Below are 21,556 nucleotides of genomic sequence, written 5' to 3'. Positions count from 1 at the left end.
TCAGCTGCCCTCATGTTATTTTAAAACAAATCCACAGGTCAAAGACGACCTGCACTATTGCATTATGCCCAAACTGATGTAATCATAATAAAGAGAAAGCAAATACCAGCGTGCTGCTATACAGCCTGCAAAGTTCCTAAGTGGTTTGGAAGGGCTGAGACAGCAATGTTTTGAGCTCATCGCTTCCCAAAAGGCCATTTCCCGAGGCAAATGGCCTCAGCGACACGGTTTCTGCTCTGACTTGGAATAAACTCCTGTTTCTGAGCATGGTCACCGCAGAGGCATGGCTCAGCGCCACGCCAGCCCTGGGTGGGATGCGGTCCTCAGGGATGCTCAGAGCTGGACGCACCCTGAGAACTCACCTCCTGCTCCTTCGCCCGTGGTGCCTCGGGGGGTGCCCGGCTCTCCTTGCTCTCCACCTCCGGTTTGGGGGTCGTGCTCTTCCCCTTCGGCGCAGCACTCTCAGGAGCTCTGGAAGGCTCTGGGGCAGCTTTGGGCAGCGGCTTTTCCTCTGCCGGTGCTGGGGGCTTCTTCTCCGCTGGGGCAGGGCTCGGGGTCCTGCTCTGCTCGGCAGCCCGGAGGCTCCTCGCGGGCGAGGGCTGCTGCTCAGGAGGTGCCGCCGGCTCGGTGGGTGCCGGTGCGGGTGCTCTCTGCTGCTGGCCAGCGGCTGGTGGCTGGTGCCGCGGGGAGCCGGTGGGCGGTTGCTTCGGGGCAGGCAGCGGCATCGGGGCAGGGTCGCCGAGGCTGCCTTCGAGCAGCCGCTGAGTTTGGCAGTTCAAGCACAGCCATTCGTTCTTCTGCAAAACAGAGAAAGGAAAAGTTCTGTTCAAACCCTGGGAGCTTCATCTCAGCAGGGACCTGGTCAAGAAGTTCAGCTGATGGGACATGTAGCAACGGTGCAAAGGACTCGGTGCACCCAAACCAAAAAACCAGCTTCAGAGAGGCCAAGCTGTGAGCAGGCAACTGCCGAAACACCCGTGTGGGCTGCGGAGGGGCATGTACCCCACAAACCATCTAGGAGAGATCGATCATCTACCTTAAACTACCCCTACCCTTGTCCAGACCTCAGTGGTGTTCAGCCAGAGGGACCACGGCCACAACACAGGCATTTCACACTCCCCCCACGACACCTCAGTATCACCAGCTCTTTTCATGTCCAGTCTTGCTGGTATTTTGGTTTTAAGTGAAATGAAACAATGAAAGCAGATTACTACTGTAGCTTAACACTTCTTGGGCTCCATACAGCTTCTCTCTCACTCTGATTTGTTTTCCTCGATACAATAAAGGTTTAATAGCATAATCATAATACTTAAGAATCTTTTTTTCTAGGTTATCAGAAAATACTGGCTACACAAGTACGCAAAAATTTCCCAAAGATATTACCCAAAGTACATGCTGTGCAGGAAAAGAACAAGACAATCTCGTCTAGTGAAATTCTCAGCAAGAGCTGTTGTTTTATGGCCTGGAAAAAGCTGCTTGCAAGCAGGGCTGTGAGTGGCAGAGAGCCTGCGGGGCTACGGCAGGGGCTCTGCATTAAGGGATCAGAAGCACTTTTCCTCCCCCAGGTTGTCCAAGGGCTATTTTTACCCACCCAGGAATGTCCAGGAATAGGGGCCTGACATTTACTTTCCTTTTGATGTTTCATCATCTCAAATCTTTTTGGTTTTGCTGCTAACAGACTGATATGCTCCAAGTCCTTTTCCCCAGACTCCTCTTTTGCTGATCCATTGCTCCCGAAGCTTGGGGTGGCCAACCTCGGGGGGCAGCTGGCCCCAGAGGAGCTGTCATGCTGTTAGAGCGGTGGTCTTAGTCTTCAGCTGGACCAGCCTGGGACCGGGGCTGCAAGCCAGCTGTGTCTCCTGGGGCCACAGAAGCCATGGCCTCCATGTAGAAGATAAGGTTCACCAAAATGGCCTTGAGGAAACAGCCTCAAGTTGCACCAGGGGAGGTTTAGATTGGATATTAGGAAAAAATTCTTCACTAAAAGGGTTGTCAAGCACTGGAACAGGCTGCCCAGGGGAGTGTTGAGTCACCATCCCTGCAGGTATTCAAAGCACATGTAGCCGTGGCACTTAGGGACGTGCAGCGTTACGTTAACGGTTGGGCTCGATGATCTCAAGGGTCTTTTCGAACCTAAATGATTCTATTCTATGACTCTAAAAAGCATACCTATGGGATAGCAGCAGCATAACAGGCTTGGCACCTGCATCCACAGCCAGGAGTCCCCAAGTTTTGACGAGATGCTGGAGATGCTTTGCAGCTGGTGGTGGCCAGGAGTAGTGGGCTTCCCCACGGACACTTCTTCGCTCACACAGCAATCTGGACCAGGAGCAGCCATCCAGCCCACGCTCTCCGGGGAGCAGAGGGGCAGGAGGGCTTCTTCTGCGGCATGCAATGTCCTCCTTCCCACCCCCACCACCCCACAGCAGCCCCTGCTCTTCACACAAACATCTTAAGAATACATTAGGGTTTTGGAAGGCCATAAAAAAATCCCTTTCAGCACAGTAATATTTAATTACTGCTTAATCAAAGAGAAAGTCTAATTAAGGGGCAAGTGCAGCCTATTGTATCTTAATGATTGCATTTGTCTTCTTTTATTTCAGAGCTCGCTCTTGTCCCTGTGCCTCTGAATCAGATCTCCTCGCTCTGCTCTGCTGTGTAATTATTTCAGACTGCAGAAGGAAATGTGATTGCGTGACACAAATTGAATCCCTGCCTCATGAAAATATGCGGCCTTTCATTTTTCTTTCAGGAATCCCATTTTTCTTCACCAGAGCTCCCTCCCCAATGCTAGCGGCGAGGGGGAGGCGCGATGCAGAGTGGATGGGCTGGCTGTGCCAGGGTAGAGCTCAGCTCAGCTCCTGCCCATCCCTCTCTGCCATGCCATCGTGCCAACTCCCAGCTTGGTTCTGCAGGAACCGGAGATCAGCCCGCCTCGAACTACCCCCTTAATACACCCCCTGGATGGGGCATTGATTGTGCTTGTGCTGTCTCACCCTGCCACACCGTGGTGGCCAGGAAGCTCTGGACAAGGGTATGGGCACAGCTGCTTTTGCCCTTCCAGCGCAAAATTCAAGCCAAGGATGACCATGAAAGGCCAACGCTGGTCACCGGCTGCCAACTGTGGGCACTGAGTGCCAATCAGGTCCCATCCAAGGAGGTGGCTCTTGTGCCCATGGAGAGGCAGGAGTCACACATCCTCTGGCCAGTGCCCTGCTGGGACAACCATCATGGCAGAAGACCCTCCAAAGGGTGTAATCTCTCAGATCAGTGTAGTCCTGTCTAGGTTTGCCTGGGTATAGATGTACATGCTTTGCAAGAGCAAAGGTTCAGGGTGGACATTAGGAAAAGCCCCTTTTCTGAGGCAGCGGTGCAGACTGGGACAGTCACTGTGGGGTCTCCATGCTTGGACGGAGTTCAAGGCTTTGCTAGACAAAGTCCCCTGTGTTGGTGGCTGTCCTGCTCTGTGTGGGAGGCTGGACTGGAGACCCCACACTCCCCCACCAGCACCTTCCTGAGTCCATGCTGGCAAGGGACACCACCACGGTGCAAGGCAAGCATGAGTGGAGAGGATCTGCTGGTGTCATCTCATCAGGATGAGGTTTAGGGGTCATCCAAGACCAGGCGAGCACAGGACTGATCTGTACTGTGGGGATCTGATGGCTCCACAGATTGGTCTGAGCATCCTCCCTCAGGTTCCTCCCAGCTGTGGCTCCGCAGCTATTCCTTTTGGCAGCTGCCCCAGTTTGAGCAGCTCGCCCTACCATCCTGCTCTCGCAGATGTGACAGCTTGACTCTTCACGGGACTGCACTGGGAAGCAGATAAGGGAACGATCTCTGGTAAAAATAGCCCTGCCAAAAAGATTGTGGAGCTCCACTGCGAAATGCCCCTTGCCTTTCACAGCAGGCAGAAAGGCACCGGTACAGAGGGAAGGCGGAAACCAGGGAAGGTCGCAGGTGGAGCTGGCCCTTAGCCTTCGCCAGCTGTGAGAGATGCCAGTCAAGCCCCGGGAGACGCCCAAGATGAGAGAGTGGTATGCACTGAGTTTGCATTTTCTCCTCCTGGCTTTTCTTTTTGACACCTCTGGGGTCTCCTGTGCCAGGGAGACTGCTGACAGTCCAGCACCCCACACTTTAGTTTGAACCTCTGTGGAAAATCACTGTGTGGTTACAGCCTTGGGTGGCAGAAAACCAGGGAAGGGATAACTGAATTTTTCTGAGTGGTGGGAGAGCCCCCGGCCCTGTCAGCAGCCAGCGCCGTGCTGAGCCGTGTGTACACTGTGAGCACAGACTGTGCCGCAGCAGCCAGCACAGCGTTTGCCATCGCATCCCGGCACTTGCTGCAGTGAATACCTCCAGCAGCAGGAGCTGCAAGCTGCCTGGCTCCTACACACGCACGGGGGGGCAAGAAATCCTGCCTGTGGCAGCTGCAGGGAGACGGGAGGCAAGCAAAGCTGCCTGTACCCAGCAGGAACATCTCTGGCAAACCTCTCCAAGCTCTCGGTCCCCGTCTTTAAGAGACCTCTGCAGCCCCACCAACACCCGGCACTGACACCCGTCATGCTGCTGGATGCTAAAAACCCAGGGGCTCAGTGAAGATGCTGGGTCTGAGGCATCCCACAGCCCCATGCCCGTGCCCCACGCTCTGCTGGTGACAAATGAACCATCCCTCTCCCGCAGCCCTGCAGCCTTGTCGGCTCGGTGTTTGGTTATCCCGCAGCACCTCCGCTCCCTCTCAGAGGGATCGGCTCTGGAGCAGCTCCCCCGTACGTATGACTTGGCCGCAGGCATTTCCCAGCTAATGCGCCCGACGGGATTAAGCTGCCCCTGAGAAAAATGCAAACATTCGACGACGGGCTGATTTGCTAACAGCTTGTAAATCCCCATCGAGATTAACCAGATCCCATGAAGATAATAATAATTAGGCTGTATTTAGCGCTTTGCATGTCCAAACTGTTGGATGCCCAGGAAGGCAGGGTGCTCCTCGCCGGGGCGGTAAGCAGGTAAGGAGCTTATGGCAAAGGCACGGCGGTGCCTGTCTGAGTCTCCGTGCTTAAAGATACTGGAAACCTTGGCCCCCATAAGGATGGGGGCTTGCTTGACACCGAGGTTTGCTGCCTTAGGATGCATCGCGGTGGCGGGCATGGGGGATTTAACTGTGCGAAGCGCAGGCAATAGGAGCCGGGGCTGGTGAAAACTGCAGCACGCGGTGAAGACAGGCAGTGCATGGGCAACATCTCTGCTGGGATGCAGAGAGGGCTCCAGGCGGAGGAAAGCATCAATAATTAAAGAGAAGGATGAAACCAAAGCGCACCTGAGATGTCATCTTAAATGAAGAGGTGCTGGCAGGACAGGGAGTACTGGACAGGGGCAGGACAGAGCCCTGGGTGCAAGGCAGCCCTGGCCAGCAACCGAGAGCAGGCAGCTTCGTTCAAGGCAGCACATCTGAGCTGTAACGACTATCCCGGTTTTTAATTGCGCACCACGCGAGCGGCATTGGGAAATGCAGGATGCGGCCGCAATTCCCGCTGGCTCCGCTGAAGGGGCGGCGATTGGTGTGCTGATGGCTGCCTGCGCTCCCTCCCGGGGGCCAGGGGGGATTTGCAGCAGCCCTGCTCGAACAGGAGCCCCTGGGGCTGCTGCCGCAATGCCCCAGGGCGATATGAGGGGAAGGGGTGCAGGGTCGGCGTGCATTGGGGGTCTGTGTGCGTGGGGGGTGCCCCTGGCTCCCCCCCGAGCTCTGGCATCTGCTGGCAGGTGGCCACAGCCGCGCTCGCCAACCTCTGCTGGGTTTTACCCTGCTATTGTTTTAATTTACTAATGGGCGACAACAAAACTGTAATTAACTAAAGCAGAAGTCTTCCCGCGTAATTCTGGTCAATGTTACCGCTTGGCAAGTTAATTAAATGCTGAATCCCCCAGCACCGCTGGTTGTTTTTTTTTAACGACGGAGCCAGCGAGCTTCAGCATCACGGTTGCACATGAACTCCCCGTTCAGCGACTCAGAGGTCTGAGAGCCTCAGTGGGAGCTGGCAGTGCCAGAGGCTTCCCAGGCTTCCCTGGAGACTTCTTGGCTTCCCTGGTCAGCTCCTGGCTGCCAGTCCCACCATCCCCGTCACCCCTGAGACCCTCACTGCAACCTCTCCAGCTTCTGGGAGGTGCACAGTCGTGGTCTTCATCCCAGCACAAGCCGTTCCCCGCAATATCATCCCTAGGACTCTGCCCAGTTATTTATGTTCTAGAGTATTATTTTGCACAATCAAAACAGCATCTATTAAAATACCAGGACAAAAATCTGTACAAAATTAGATAAGCAGCATGAGGTATAAGTATCTCGCAAGCCAGATCTCATCTCCCAGCATTAAATGCGGTGAATCTCACAAGAATATTTCATTTATTTGCTGACAAGTACTGTGCAGGGCTCATCACTGTGACAGATGGGTGCCTGGAAAATATGGAAAACACTTCTGGTATCTGAATCAAGATCCAAATTAACAACAAGAACCTCATAAAATCACTTCTCAAGCACTCCTCTCAGTCCCGCTTGCAGGAAACCTCCCGTTTAGGAGGGCTCCTGACATCCAGACACCTTCTACACACCCTCCCGCAGCAGAAATGGGGATACCTCACTGTATGATCCCATCTCCCAAGCGCTCAGCATCCTTGTGCTAAGAGCACCACAGCTCTGTCTGTACTGGGGATGGTTTTTAGCACAGTTTTAAAGGAAAGGGACTGAGTCATGCTTGATCATTGGATGCCAGGGCTGTTTCATACCCATCTCGGGCAGTGCCTGGGGTCTGGCTGGCAGGTTCTCCATCCTCTAAGCACTCCTGTGCCCTTCCTTACCCCCAGCAAAGATGCTCTCTGCCAGCAGCCTCCCCAGGCAAACCCCAGCGCTCACTCATTTTGGATGCTGCTGATGCTTTCTCCCCCTCGATTTCAGCCCATTCTCACAGCTGAACTCTTCCGACTCTCTCCAAATCACCTCCCCACAGCTGGAGGCACCTCCCACCTCTGCCAAACCCCTTCGACTGAGCTGCTGCAGTTTTAGGAGGTGAGGGGGAGCGTGCCAACCTGGGCCAACCGCTGCTTCTCCGGGATGCTCGCCTACGGAGGGGAGGATGCACATCACGGTCCCAACCACAGCACGTTCCAAAGGGTGTTTTTAACCTCGTGTGCTGTCAGCAAATAACCACGGGCCTGGTTTTACCTCTGCCTCAGTCCTTATCTCTCCTAGGAGGCTGAGGCAGTGATGGGATTTGAAATGAGGGCGAGGAAATGCGCTGCGATGGTGGAAGCACCAGAGATCAGGAGGCGAGATGGAGCAAATGCAGGAGATGCTTGTCAGAGCTGCGTCTGCGATGGGAGGAGACTGGAGAGGATTCAGGTGGCCCCGGCACCAGGAGGGGACTGAGACCAAGGAGGACCAGAGGCAGCGGGCAGCCCTGGGGAGGCAGGGGGACAGGCAGGGCTGGCTGTGCACGGCCGGTGGTGCACACGTGTGTTCACACACCGCCATGGGACAGCTGCCTCTGGGATGGGGCAGAAAGCAGAGTGTGTGCTATTGCCCTGATCTTTTTTCCCCTAAAAACACTCTCAAAATGCCACCCAAGCTAGATACAGAGCTGCTTGTGCTTGCTAACTGCATTTATGCTGGCATATCCTTGCTGCTTCTGAAGTTTATGCATGCATATATATATATAAAAAAATCTCTTGCACTAAATGCAACTCTCGGACGCTGTGTTTCTGGAGGCCAGCTGGCCATGCACCGATGCTGCCCAGATCGGGGAGCGAGAGGGGCTGGCAGGCTCCCCAGGGGGTGGCTGTGCATCCCCCTCACTGCCCCGCGGGAGGCTCTTGCAGGCAGCGCAGCAAAGACCCAGCACTCCCCCAGCTCCCAGCACCGTCTGCAAGGAAAGGCAGTGAGGGGACTGCACACACCTCCTGCAGCCGAGTTTCCTTGGCTGCCAACTGCTCCACACTAATTGACTTCATTACCATCAACTGGGCAAGTATTAGTGCAACCAGGGTTCACAGATTAGCCCAGCTGAAAACCACCACAGTTATTTCAATCCCTTGCTAAATATAGCATTTGACTAAGCAACCCAGTGATGTGTTTTCCAGCATCAGCCTATTCTTATCTGTTCTTGTGGCCTCTCTCAGGCTGATGGAGCTGACAGTCCCTCCCCAGCTCTATTTTAGATGTGTGCGATGTATTGGTGGCCTTTCCACTGCAATAATGTGATTAAAAGCAGTGCAGGGTAATGAGCTCTGTGTTGCAGAGCTTGTTTTCTGCCTCCCATCTGCTTCGCTCCATCCCTCTTCCTTCTCTGTGCCGGGACCTCTCCCGGTTGGAAAAAAGACAACAAAGAGAAGATGGTAGAACCTGCACATGATGGCTGAGTGCTGGGGGTGCCGTGAGCTGTGCCGGGAGGGAAGGGAAGGACATGGGCGGCAGCAGCTCCCAGCCCCGGCTCCACGGCAGCCACAGTGTCTCACACCAACACTCCCTCCCCTCGCACCCTGCTGCTGGTCAAAACTAACAGGAGGGGACCTGGAGCAGGAGCAGCGGTGTCTGCCCTACCACCCATCCCCTTTACCAGTGTCATGGAGAGAGGAAGGCAGAGCGGAGATGGGGAGCTGGACAACAGCCAGGTGCCAAAGTGGCCATCGCATCCTCCTTCCTCAGCTCTCCCTTCTTTTTTGTCCTTCACATGCCTCATGCTGGGGATTTTTTTCCTCCCCTGATCCTGGCCACAGCAGGGATGGATCAGACCTTCACGACACAGCCCAAGGGCCAGAGAAACAGCACCTGAGGCATTCACAGCCTCCCACCCTGCGGTTCGATACACCGCATAGCCAGTGGAGGATTATTCCAGCTGAAAGTCTTTGACTGATGAGTAATAGCAATGCTCCCCTCCGCTCGCCTTCGAGGAATAGCTGTGCTCTTGCCAAGCCCAGCTTATTCCATTGCAGCAGCTGATGGACAGGCCAATGAACGCTGCCACGGCGAGGAGAAAGCGGCGTGAGCCTCTGTGGCCATAGGAGAGCTGCAAACGTGGTTTCTACCACCACGGCCAGCCTGGACCACCTGCAGCTTCTTGACTAGCTGCAGACTCCAGCGGTCATGTCCCCAGGCCAGGGCATCGCTGTCCTGGGCAGCCCCTCCTGAGGCACAGGTGGAGATCTGCAGAAAACTGATGGGGTTTTTGCGGCACTGATCTGCTGACAGGGGCATACGCTGCTCTGCTGTGTCCTGAGCTGCCCTGGGGCTCCCAGCAAGGGTCCTTCCCAAATTTGGCTTGACAGAGTCTAGAGGAAAAGGCTACCAACTCTTTCATGTTATTAGGAACTGCGGCATTAGAGTCAAGCTTAGACTACTTTTTGATATTGTTATTTCACTGTCGGGCCCCAATAATTTTATTCCATGGAGCTGGGAAGGAAGCTCACCTTGACTGACTGGAATGCCAAGGGGAGAGTTGGACAACCTGTTTGGACCGTCCAGCTCAGACCCCGGAATAAATCCCCCCTGGCTCTGGCATCCAGCCAAAGCACCCACGGCCAGCAGCTCCCAGCAGAGCCCAGCTCCAGAGCATCTCAGCACCCGCATCCTTGTGCGGCCACAGCCATGAGCCAGGCTCCCCCAGCCCGTCTCTGCCCTCTGCCCATCTTCCACCACCTCCAAAATTAGGGCAGCTACTGCGGCAGGAAGCACCTTCTGTATTTTTGGAGCTTAAAAAAATCTTTTTGAATGGCAAGAATGTTTCTAAGTCAAAGGATTGAAACTATTTTGCAATCAAGGAAGTGTATTTCCAAACGAGCCCTATTGCGAGAGCCTGGGTGCTGTGTGGGCTGTGTGAAGGGGCTGCTAAAAAAGGGTACACAGCTGTCCAAAATTTTGAAATGGGTGCTTTTGCAGAATATATATAGACATCGCTCCCCACTCAACATATTTCCTTCCAGTTCATTAGATAAAAAAACATTTTAAAAAATCAGTAGGATATTGAGGAGAGAACTTTGATGCTTGTGGCTTGTCTAAAAGCCATGGGACCAGTTCTCAGGGCTATAGGTGAGCATCCATTGCCCTCGGAATGGTCTGCTGAACATCAGAGCATCGGTATCATTGCCACACTTCTGCAATAACACAGACATCCAGCAATAAACCAGCTGGCATCAAGAATGGGAAGCAGAGACACCAGCTCCCAGCAAGACAATGGTGGTGAAGATGAACGCAAGCAGGTTTGCCTCGAGATGGTGGTGAGGTGAGACACAGAGGCCAACCACCCCTAGCTGGGACATGGGACATCCTCTGCGTGACTATCTGAAGAAATGAAGACTAGTTTTGGGGCTAGACATGACCACCAGAAATGCCCATCCTCACTCTGACCTAACAAGTTCACCTGCCAACTTCTGCACCAGATCTCCCCTCAGCACTTTGGTTCAGATAAAATACACCCTTGATTTCACATGGTTGCCATCGCTGGGCAGCAGCTTTAATACTCATTTATCTCTGTTGTTATTAATCTGGATGTGCTACCTTTTTTTCCTGGCCACTGGCTACCACCATTTTTCTCCTGCTCCCTTGACCATTACCCAGTGTCCCCTTTTCCAGTGAGCAGGTCAGGGCACCTTTATCTCCACCTGCTCACTGGACAGAGCATCTTTTCAAAGAAGTGAGAGTAACAACATGTCCAGGCTGGGTACCCAAAGGTGCCATCACAGGAGGAAATGCATGAGCACAGTGCTGCATATTTAAGCAAGAGGAAAATCACAAAGAGTAAGAAAAATAGGAGGAACAAGAGAGCAAGTTTCAGATGCTGAAAGTGCTTTTCGTTTTCCTTTTCATTGAGCCTTACTATTTCTCTCTGTTTTATCTCTGAGAAAGAGCTAAATTAACTACCAGCTCAATTCCGAGAGACTGGATCCAAATGGATGAAGAATTAAGAAGATTTTCTGTTCACAATAAAATCCAGCCAACGGTATTAAAGCAGCAGAGGGTTTGTCTGTTTTTCAAAGATTAGCTATGGCTGTCCCAGGGAAGAGAAGCTCTGATTTTCCCATTTTGCTCCAATGTGACGTTTATAAAGCTGTCTGGATCATTAGTCATTCCAGACCAGACTGAGATGACCATCATTTTAACGACGTAGAAGAGAGGGACATGGCTCTTGTCCTCCACCATGTCCCAGTTCCCTACGCCCTCTCGCCCACACACAGACCAGTTGCTCCCAGTGCACCCTCCTCAAGGACCCTGCTGGGTTCCTGCTCTGGCGCTGCCAGGGTGGCACCCACTGAGAAACTGCATTTTCTCAGCAAGCCCTGCCACTAACATCACGACTCAGCTCCGGATCCAGCACTAAAACCCACCAGCATAGAGGCAGGAGTCTATTTCTCCCCTACCGATAAAGAAGTAATATATTGTTCATTTTTGTTTGAATCGATCTGGCCATGCATTGTAATTTACTCCGTGATGTAGTACTCCTTAACGAGATTTATCAGCCTGCCAGCCAGCCTTATCTTTAACAGTCCCCATTATCGGGATGTATTTCTCAGCCAAGGTTAACAGCAGCAGGAGGATCTCCGAATGCTGGCTGCATAATAATAATCCTGCAATAACGCCCAGGAGATGTACGTTGGGTCTAGCAGAACCCGTACCCTGGTCACCACGGATCCTAACTCCCTCCAGTGCACTGGCATGGTGTAGGTGAAAGGTGTTTCTTGTGGCCAGGCTGCTATTTCACACATACGTTTGATGAAACGTCTCTTCAGGAAATGTTTGAATCTGTATGCAGAAGATTTCAAATATGCAGCAAAAGAATGCTTGCAAAGAGAAACGTGGCCAAACTGTGCAGAAAACAAATATAATATTCTATTCGTTTTTCCAACCAGAATGGTAGAAAATCCAAGAAAAGCTAAGTTTATCAGAGAAGTCTTATTTAATCAAAACCTTGGTTTTTCATAGGCACTAGTGTTGACTAAAATATCCAGCCATCCAACTAGTAATTTTCTGCATCTGATAAAAGCAGATTCAAGCTGTCTGATTGCTCTCTTTTAAATTGCAAAGAGCCCCAAGTGTCTATCAGGCAGCAGCCTCACACTTCCAAACCAGAAGAAAATCTGCGTCTTTAAGAGCTTCAGCTTCCTTCCCATTACAAGCTGTTCCATCCCCAGTCCCCCCCATCCCCAAAGCAGTCTAGCAGCAGCAAATGGGGTTTGAACCTATTTCATGATCACGATGGACTGTTCTCAAAGTGTGTTGGGGAGCCATTGGTTATAGGGGGTGGAAGCTGAGGACATCACAAACCGATGTCCTCCAGTACCTGCACAGTCACATAATGCTTTCAAAACTTTATTTAACATTATTTTCCCAGGAGACAACCCTACACTGGCAGAAACCGAAAACCCCACATGGAGGTGGCTGAGGGTACTTGGGGCTCCACCACTGAGACCTACCAAGTCCACTTTCCCACAGCCCTTGCATGTTGGGTAGATGCACCACTGGAGGAGACATCCACTAACAGTTGACCTCAGCTCTCCTGTCCCCCTGCCAGAGAGCAGAAGGTCACCTCCGGCTTTTCCTGGCTGTTTAGCACTTGGAAAATAGGATGACAAAGGCCAAGGGCTTCACCTTTGGGTGGAGAGCAGCCAGTGCTGCACAGACACAGGCAGACGTCTCGGGGTAATCCATGACCCCTCTGACTGCAGCCCTTTGCCTTCCTCTCTTTCTATTTCTATGGCCCCTGCCAGGACTTTTGCCCTGAAATACGTGTATTCCTAGAGAACGGGAAGCTGTGGGCAATGCTGTTTGACCCCACTCAATGACTGCTGCTTCAAAAAAGCCCATATACCCTGTTCCAGGCTTCAAGATTGTGAGTCCCGATTTCAGCAGCAGAAATATTTTAATTAAATGAACTACCTTCATGGAATAAATCAAGTGATAAGCTTGAAAAATTAACTCTCATAATCTTTCATGCTTCTGTGCAGGTCAATAAACTATTACAGTAAAAGGCTGGGAAACGTTCTAGAAACACGGGTTGTTACAATGGAGATGGATGAGCCATTTTACTCCCCAAATTATACACATCAGCATCTTTCCACTCTTGTGCCTTGCACAACCTCTTCCACCCCCTTGCCTGCTGCCCACAGCAAAGCTGGAGCAGCACAGCCAGTGTCTCCCACCCACTCGGGTCCGCCTCCCAGCCCTCCTCATCAGGAGAGCATCTCCCTCCCTTTCCTCACCGGCTGTGCTCATCCCATGCAATTCCTGACTCCACCAAAATGTCTAAAAACTGGACTGTAAGGGCACACTTGGGGAACCCACAAGTTGCCTACAGAGGGGGTACATGTCTTGGTGGGTCCAATATAATTTTCAACACCTTGAAAATTTATTTTAAAACTTAAGCTTATTTTCAGATAAGCCCTTATTTTAACTTAACTTTAACTTATTTTAAAAATAGCTGATAGCCCCCCAGCTGCCAGGTGGTGATTTGATGGTGACCCCGACCTGGGTGGATGTTCCCACCAGCGGTGCCAGGTCTCTCTGTAGCTGGGAGGTAGGAACCGGCTAGAGGCACTGGGATGGAAGAGCTGAGATTTTCTATCTCAAGAGTAAATGCAGCAAGAATGAAGCTAAGAAGCCAAACCAAAATGAAATGGTGAAGTCCATATAAAATGGTTGCTTTGAAAAAAATTTTAAAAATCACTTTGCTCAGTGAAGGCATCTCCTTCCCCAGCTGCCCTGTTTTCAAAGACATGTGGGACCTCTTGGCTCCCTGAAGCCACAGGAGGAACCACCTCATATAAACCCCTTAAGTAATTTAAGAAGCTCCACTTTAAGAGTAGTTCAGGGCCACTGCAGAAACCTGTTCCTCTGAAGGCTGGCAACACTCATCTGACTTCCAGACTGAAGAAAAACCCAGACTTGTTAAAAATATTGCTGCCTAGCTCTGGTTTGCGCTTCTTTTCCCGATGTCCTATTTGCTCTCGGCAAACAGATGACTGTTGGTCATACTTAACAGCTCCGAGTAAATCAGGAAATTATGTAAAGCTGGGAATTTCACAGCTCCTTTGCAGACAGCAAGCCCTTTCGGTGCGGTGCGGGTGTTCGTTCCCGGCAGCCAGCGGGATCTGCTGCCGCAGCCCCCTCGCCCAAGCCTGTGGAAGCCAGGGAGAGCCGGGCTGGCACTCGGCCACGCTCATCCCAGGCAGTCCAGCTTCAGAGCCTTGATGTGGCCCTGGCTAGGACAGAGCCCAAACCGGCAGAGCCACAGGCAAACCCACAGCACAGGTCCTATCCTTATGCCCACATTCATGTTTTCAGGCGTTATTCCCAACCCAATACCTCATTTCTTTGCCAAACTAGAGTTTTTTTGAGAATATTTGTTCTCCAAGTCAACCAAACCCCACTGAAATCAATGCTTTTCTGCTTCAACAGGCTTGGGAACCAGGTACTCTTTGTGCTACAAACATTTAAAAATATCCTAACCAAAAAAATACCAACCGAACTCATGTCAGAGATCAGAGACTGCCTGCTAGTTATCTCCCAGTCAAGGCACAAATTAGGGCCAAAGGCTTCTAGCCATGGCACAGGAAAATGCGAAGCATTCAGAGATGCAATCTGAAGATCCCAAAGCAGATCTCTAAATTAAAAAAGCCCTCTTATCACTCCCAAAGGTGTCTTCATTTTCCCCAAATCTTCCCTCCGGGTTCCAGCATTTTGTTGTACTCTTTGCTTCAAGTAACTCAGGGCAGTGAGGTCTCCAGGATAACTCTGCAAAATATCTTCTCCCCACTTCCCAACCTTTCTTCTTGGTTTTGTGTTGTGAAAAACGTAAAAGGCAATGCAGGACCTTGCTCTGCTGTGCCACTTCTGCCGCGAGGCACCGAGCACCTCCTGTCTCATCCTGTCCTGGGCATTCACTTCGTCGGGTGCAAAGGGGCTCTCAGAAAATCTACCTTTGAGATGTTTCACCATGCCAGGGAAGAAGGTGCTGAAGGTGGTCCTGTGTCCATTCCCCTATGGTCACTCCTCTGCAAGGAGAGCACGAGACAGGGCATTGAGGGATGAGAAAGGCATGAAGGCCTTGGGCTGTTCTCTACTTAAGGTCTCTTAAGGTTCATTTCATCTAACTGTCTAAAATTTGGGCAGCTGGTCTCAGCAAATCATCTGCCCCAGGTGTTAGATGAGCGTCTCCAGGGCATGGAGTCATCCTCTGTGGGTATCACTCTCTCCATCAGTGTGGAGAGGTGCCTCTGGTGCCAGCTCAGCTTGGGTACTAGATCTGCAGACACCTAAGACCAGAGGAGACAAACCCTACCCTCAGCAGCAGCTTAGAATCATTGAGTGGTTTGGGTTGGAAGGGACCTTTAAAGGCCATCTAGTCCTACCCCCCTGCAAGGAGCAGGGGCATCTTCAGCTACATCAGGTTGCCCAGAGCCCTGTTCAACCTGACTTGGAATGTTTCCAGGGATGGGGCATCTACCACCTCTCTGGGCAACCTGTGCCAGTGTTTCACCACCCTCAGCATAAAAAATTGTAAAAGATGTCCTCCTATCTAGTCTAAATCTAACCTCTTTTAGTTTAAAACCCTTACCCCTTGTCCTATCCCTACACCCCCTGATAAAGAGTCCCTCCCCCCTTTCCTGTAGCCTCTTTAAGTACTGGGAGGCCGCTCTAAGGTCTCCCCGGAGCCTTCTCTTCTCCAGGCTGAACACCCCCAACTCTCTCAGCCTGTCCTCATACAGGAGGTGCTCCAGCTCCCTGAGCATATTTGATCATTTTTGAGGCCCTCCTCTGGACCCACTCCAACAGGTCCAGTGTCCCCCAGACCACCCGTGGCAGAAGATGCCCAGTGGAGGGTCCCCATGTGCCGAGCCATCGTGCCGAGCTGGTGCTGGGGCAGCCTGGGCAGGGCAGCGCGGGGCTCCCTGAGCACAGCACACCTCATCCACAGCACGCTGCCTTATTTTAGCAGGCAGAGCAGATGGCAGTGGGATGATAAGGAGGCAAAGCAGAAGCGAAGAGAAGCCTTTTGAAATAAAGCCCCATGCTCTGCTCAGAGGGTTTGGTGCAGTTTGATGGTGGTAGCCAGGATGAGCTCTGAGGCAGCTCAAGGGTTCGCTGGTGGGGGACCTACAGCCACAGAGCAGAGATGGGGAGAAGCCTGCCCTGGTTCCCAAATACCGCTTGGCAGGGACGGCTGGCGTTGGCTCAGCATGGCCTCGGAGAGGCACAAACAGAACTGAAATAATCTTCAGCAGAGAGAGGCGGAGCCCTTGCAGAGGCTTTCAGCCCTGGCAAGAAGGTGCCTGGGCTCCACCACCTCCTGCTCACAGGGCTGGGGGGAGCTGGGACCATTCCATTCCCCGATGCCACCGTGGGTTTCTGCATGGCCGAGCCTGAACATCTCTCAGGGCTGCCACCAGGATCTTCCCTGCCTGAAACACAGAGCACCCTGGTTTCTCCTCCTCTCTGAGCCCCTGCAGAGCCAGGGACCATGACAGCAGCATGCAGGGACTGGTCTAGCAGTGGTAGTCCTGAGCTTGGACTCCACAGCACGTTGAGAAGATGGTTTGTGCAGTCCCGTGCTCAGTGCCAGGCAGCAGCACAGCCCCCTTGCACCCCAGAAACCACACCTCGTCAGCCTGGCTACGAGGATGCTCGGGGAGATGGTGCCAAAGGCTTTGCAAGGCAGACGCCATCCACATGCGACCTGACAAGAGCTGTGAAGCCCGAGCCTCCCTGCTCTCCCCTTCGCCCAGTTTCACGTTCACCATGACCGGCAGGATAAAGTACTGTGGGGCAGGGCAGCGGAGCCCACAATAACCATGGCCGTATCCTCCCAGATCTCAGCCTCTGCCTTGCTCTCCAACACAGAAAATATAACTCCAGCAGCTGCGCCTTTAAAATTGTTTCTCTTCCAAACGCCCTGGAAAGTTGTTTAAGTTGCAAAGTATTACCTGGGGCTTTCGCATCAGGTTCTTAATTAGCTGAAACGATTTGCTTTGTCGGGGAATGTTTCCAGGAGCTCCTAAACAGCTTTTAATATCAGCTCTAGGAACAGCCTCAGAAGGGAAAAGCATTTCTTCTGGGCGGTGAGTCGAGCACTGGGCTACACCTCTGCCCGCCCCCAGCAAATTTCTTTCCACCACACAAAGAAGTTAGGCAATTTTTAACAATAAGTTTCATATTCCCTTCTGCAAGTGCAGGAGGGTCCCCAGGCTGAGCTTTGCAAGCTGCTATTTCCCTGGGTGCCCAAAGCACAGGCAGTGGGCTGTTTTACTCTTGGCTCCCCAGCATCGCCCTCACCGGGAATTTCAGCTCCCCGCTGCAGGCAGGCGCTTGCAGGGGAAGAGTACCCGTGTTTGGCTGTGACTGCACCTGAAAGAGCAGGTGACTTCGGATCCCACTGGGAATATAAAACAACCACCACTTAGTTTGCAAACAATCTTTTACCTACCCAAAAGGAGGACTTTTTGGTGCAGTGAAGAGCACTTTGGGTTGCTTACTTATAATTGCTCATTTTGCATACTTTCTAGAAGATCTCACTTCTCTAGATGCCATTGCAAGCAACATATTTAGAAACTCTTGGCAAAGTACAAAATAATAAATAAACTTGGATGTCCTTTTCTGAGAGTGCAGGCACATCAGCTCCTGCTCAGAGAAGCAAAGCAGTCTCCTGAGGGTACAGCAAAGCCGAGGCTACACTCCCTCTTTAAACTTTCGTTTTGAGTCCCATTTCTCATCCAGTTTCTTACACCTGGCTGGGATCACCTTCAAAATTTGGGGGATTTTAAATTAAAATTAACTGGGTGGCAGAGCAGCCACGTTTTTGCCACTTGCAGGCAGCATCCCCTGTCATTGCCCCGTGATGCTGGAGGTAAGAGGCCCCAAGCAGAGGTGCAGGGGGGCACAGGACAGAGAAAGGTGCTGGCATCCCCTCTGCACCCATGCTGGGAGATGGAGATGTTTCCCAGCTACAACCAGATCTAGCTGAAATAGGGAGAAAAGGATAATGGGGTAAAATCAAGAAACTCCAGAAAAATTATTCTAGCAAATTGCCAAATAACTCCACAGATAATTAACAGATAATAACCTTAATAACAAAACCTTGAATCTGCTGTTTCACCAACAAACAGTCCACAATGCACCAAACACCGAAGGAGAATGTTACCCAAACGTACATATGTTAGCCCATTATACAGCTAGCAGGCCTAAGAGGAACCAAACAATGGCAAAAGCTGTCCCCAGGGTGGTTATTTTCTGCTCTTTGGTGCTGGTGTTTGCACAACAGGAAAATTTTTTAGAGAGTTTGTATTAGAGCAATCAATATCCTTAGAAAGCAGGCGAGCCTCTGGAGGCACAGGAGCCCTCCCCAACCCGGCCCCCAGCACCCTCCTCCTCTTTGTGAGCTTCCTAAGGGACATTTCCCAAAAATTCCCCATTTTCTCAGTGAATGATCGCATATTTGATGGAGCGTTTTATCCCCCGGAGCTTCTAGATATTGCCTACACAATCAGACTCTTCTCCGATGTACCCTGGGTTAACCTCATTTATTTATGGCTAAAGCCAGTGCAGGGGCAGGGTGAGCGTGTGGGAAGGAAGAGCAGCTGCCTGTCCCCACAGCGTCACATTCCAGCCCTGGGGGAGGTGGGACGTGCCCCTTGTGCCAGGAGCAGCCGTGCCCATGAGGCCATTGCAGGCTCCAGCAACGCAGCTCTACACCCAGCCCAGCTCCTGGCAGGGCTCCCTGAGCTCCGGCACAGCCACCACAGTAGAAATGTCACCACCGTTTTGAGCATCGGTCCTCGTGGTGCCAGAAATAATAGGTAGCAAAGGCAGAGGCAAGAGAAGAGATGGGGACTCCCCTGGCCTCAAAGACAGGCACTGGCTTGCAAGTCACGAAGCACTTCAACACGCAGCAGCCCAAGCTCTGGACAAGCTTTTCCACCTGCTCGTGGGAGCAGAAACTGGATAAAAATCAAAGATGGAAAAGAGTGTAATCGTTGCCGGATCAAGCATGAGCATCTATGTTAATGCCTCGGCTTATAATTACAATCACTTACATTAATAACTGCACCTCCTAGCTAATCCCTCCTACACTTCTGATTATTGGAAAGGAGCTGGTTTACAGCCTTACGTGAAAAATGAGACTATGGAAGCATCGGGCTTTATAAGAAATCCTGTATCAGCACCAAGGAAGCTGCAGCATGGCTTTCAGTCTGCCCAACAGAGCAGCTGCTGCTAGGCACATTTTATAGCAAAAAAGAGACACGTAGGAAAACGAAGCTGTTTCAATTTAAAGGTCAGGGGCAGAGATGATGTTCTGCACTGAACATGTTTGCTGAAAGCTGGGAAAAGAATGGGGAGTGGAAAATGCAGGGACGTGTCTTTCCGTCTTCTGCTCTGTGAATAAAACGCACGCATTGGAAGCCAGGGTCCACAAGATTGAGGAACCTGGATGCTGTGACGGCAGGCGTGCGAAGGCTTTTAAGCAGATGAAGAGGCTGATGAAGCCTGCGGGGGTTCAAAGCACCTGTAAAGGTTTGGTACCCAACTCCTCTGCACACCAGGATGCAGGTCCCTGGGAGCCATCCCAAAAAGGTCCTTTGGGAGAGCAGAAAATAAGTATAAATAAATATTAAAACCACAACAGTTTCTAGTGTCTGGGGTTTTGCCAGTCACACCCACCCTGAGGTGCCACATGGGCACCCGGCTTCTGCAAGGATCTCACATCTCCAGAAATCAAACTGTCCCTGTGAAACATTTCCCTCTCAAGTTAAGTGGCAAATGTCAACCAAAAAGGCATTTAACCATGTGGTTCCTGACCCTTATGTCTGAAAAAAACATTCAAAAGGTGGCTGTGAGGTGACCATGAGCCACGCTAATAGGTCCACCACCAAGACTGAAAATCAGCCTGGATAATATAGGAATGAAACATCGCTCAAAATCTACATTCAGAGACCTGCACGAGCTCAGAGCCTCGGTGTGCTTCAAGGAAAGAGCCTGTTTTTATTTTCTATTTCACTTCTGCATTTATTTTTGCTGCAGGCTGGTGCCATTCACCTTCCCCAGCTCATCAGCCCAGCAACCAGGCCAGGAGGAAGAGGAAGCAGCCAGCCACTTGGTGCACCCCTCGGTCCATTCAGCTCTTTGGCTTTTAACATGCTGTGAGGTTTTATTTTTTTAAATAAAAGGCTGAAGCAGTCTGGTTCACACTGTTTTCTCCTTGCTGCTGCCCACATTGCCTGGTGAGAGGATCACCGTGTGCAGGGCACATTGCACCAGAGCTCTGCTGAGTCCTGCACACAATGGCAGTGCAGAACCCCAATTCCCCAACAATATTAATTATACAAGGCTTCTCTTTCAACCGGGGAGAAAAGTCTTGTTTCAGTGGAGACCAGAGTTTACGCTGTGATGCAGGGAGACTCAAGGAGAGGGATGGTGCTGGCGAGGGCTCAGCTATTCATCCTGCACCTCCTGGTAGTACCACCGCCCTGACAGGCTCAGGCTGCAGCCCTTCTGCAAAGCCCTATGGCCATTTAATGGAGAAAGAAAGGAGCATCCTGCTGGCTGACTCCTGAGCGTTCACTTGTAACCATGCTGATAGTGCCATTTCTTTGCTTAGATTCTCTTCTTTGCCCAGCAGCGTTTTCTCCAGCACTCCCCGTACTTCTGTGGAGATGGGATTTTACAGTCCTTACCTTGCGTGGCTCACCCCAACACATGTGGAAAAATAGGACACCCCAGCACACGGCAAGGACTGAATGCTGAACTACATGGTATGTGAAACATTATTAAACCAGGGTGAAACCCCACAGTGGTTGAGTTGTAGATACCATAAAAATGTCTTTCAGGTCCTGTTGGCCCTTGGAGAAGGGTGCCACCTTCAGTGACAAGCACGTGGCTGATGAAGGCTTGGGCTCACTGCAGCAGCACAGTATCAACGTGCCTCCAGTGCCAGGAGGCTGCACCACCCACATGGGCTTGCCCTGACCTTGGGCTTTACCCACAAAGGGTTTGACATGGAAAGAGGGAATCACTACAAGAGCCTGGCCTGAGCTAGCAATGCCCACCCCAACACATGCACATCCAGCTGGCAATCCATCAGCATCACCGCTGGCTTCTTCCCCAGCATGCCCACACACTTCACCATCAGCAGCTCCTTTCCTCACTCTAATTTTGTTCCATGGACCTTTACAGATGTTAAAGACTGTAGGAGATGACTGCAAAATGCCACTGGGTTCACTAGGAGAAGCGGTGATGCTTTGGAAGGTGTATCAACACCAACAAAGTCAGTCTGAGAAGCTCCCATCACAGCTGGAAAACCATCTCCATTGCAGCCCAGCCCTGAAGCTGCCTCCCCCTCAACCCACTCACTAAGTCAGTGTTACAAAGCCAATTAAATGCTCGATTAAGTGTCCCAACATGTTCCCAAATAAAGTACTAACATGGCATGTTATAAGAAAAAAAAAAAAAGAAAGCTCCAGGTTGTATAATGGCTTGCGAGCACATCAGAATAATCTGTGCCTGCTCCCAGGGGACGGAAAAAGGAGCTGA

The 21,556-nt window shown here is 51.6% G+C and overlaps 1 protein-coding gene across 2 annotated transcripts in view; it reads right to left on the bottom strand.

The window, feature by feature from the left end:
• The window catches only part of BSN (bassoon presynaptic cytomatrix protein), a 95,056-nt gene that overhangs the window by 14,029 nt on the left and 59,471 nt on the right, over positions 1-21,556 (bottom strand). For both annotated transcript variants that reach the window (XM_074879616.1, XM_074879617.1), the window contains exon 4: positions 363-797. In XM_074879616.1, coding sequence (XP_074735717.1) covers positions 363-797 — 435 coding nt within the window. The remainder of the gene's footprint in view (positions 1-362; positions 798-21,556) is intronic.

The sequence above is a fragment of the Strix uralensis genome, chromosome 10 (assembly GCF_047716275.1).
Source record: "Strix uralensis isolate ZFMK-TIS-50842 chromosome 10, bStrUra1, whole genome shotgun sequence".
Classification (NCBI taxonomy): Eukaryota; Metazoa; Chordata; class Aves; order Strigiformes; family Strigidae; genus Strix; species Strix uralensis.
Note: the sequence above shows the minus strand (reverse complement) of the source record. Positions and strands in the feature narration are given on the sequence as shown.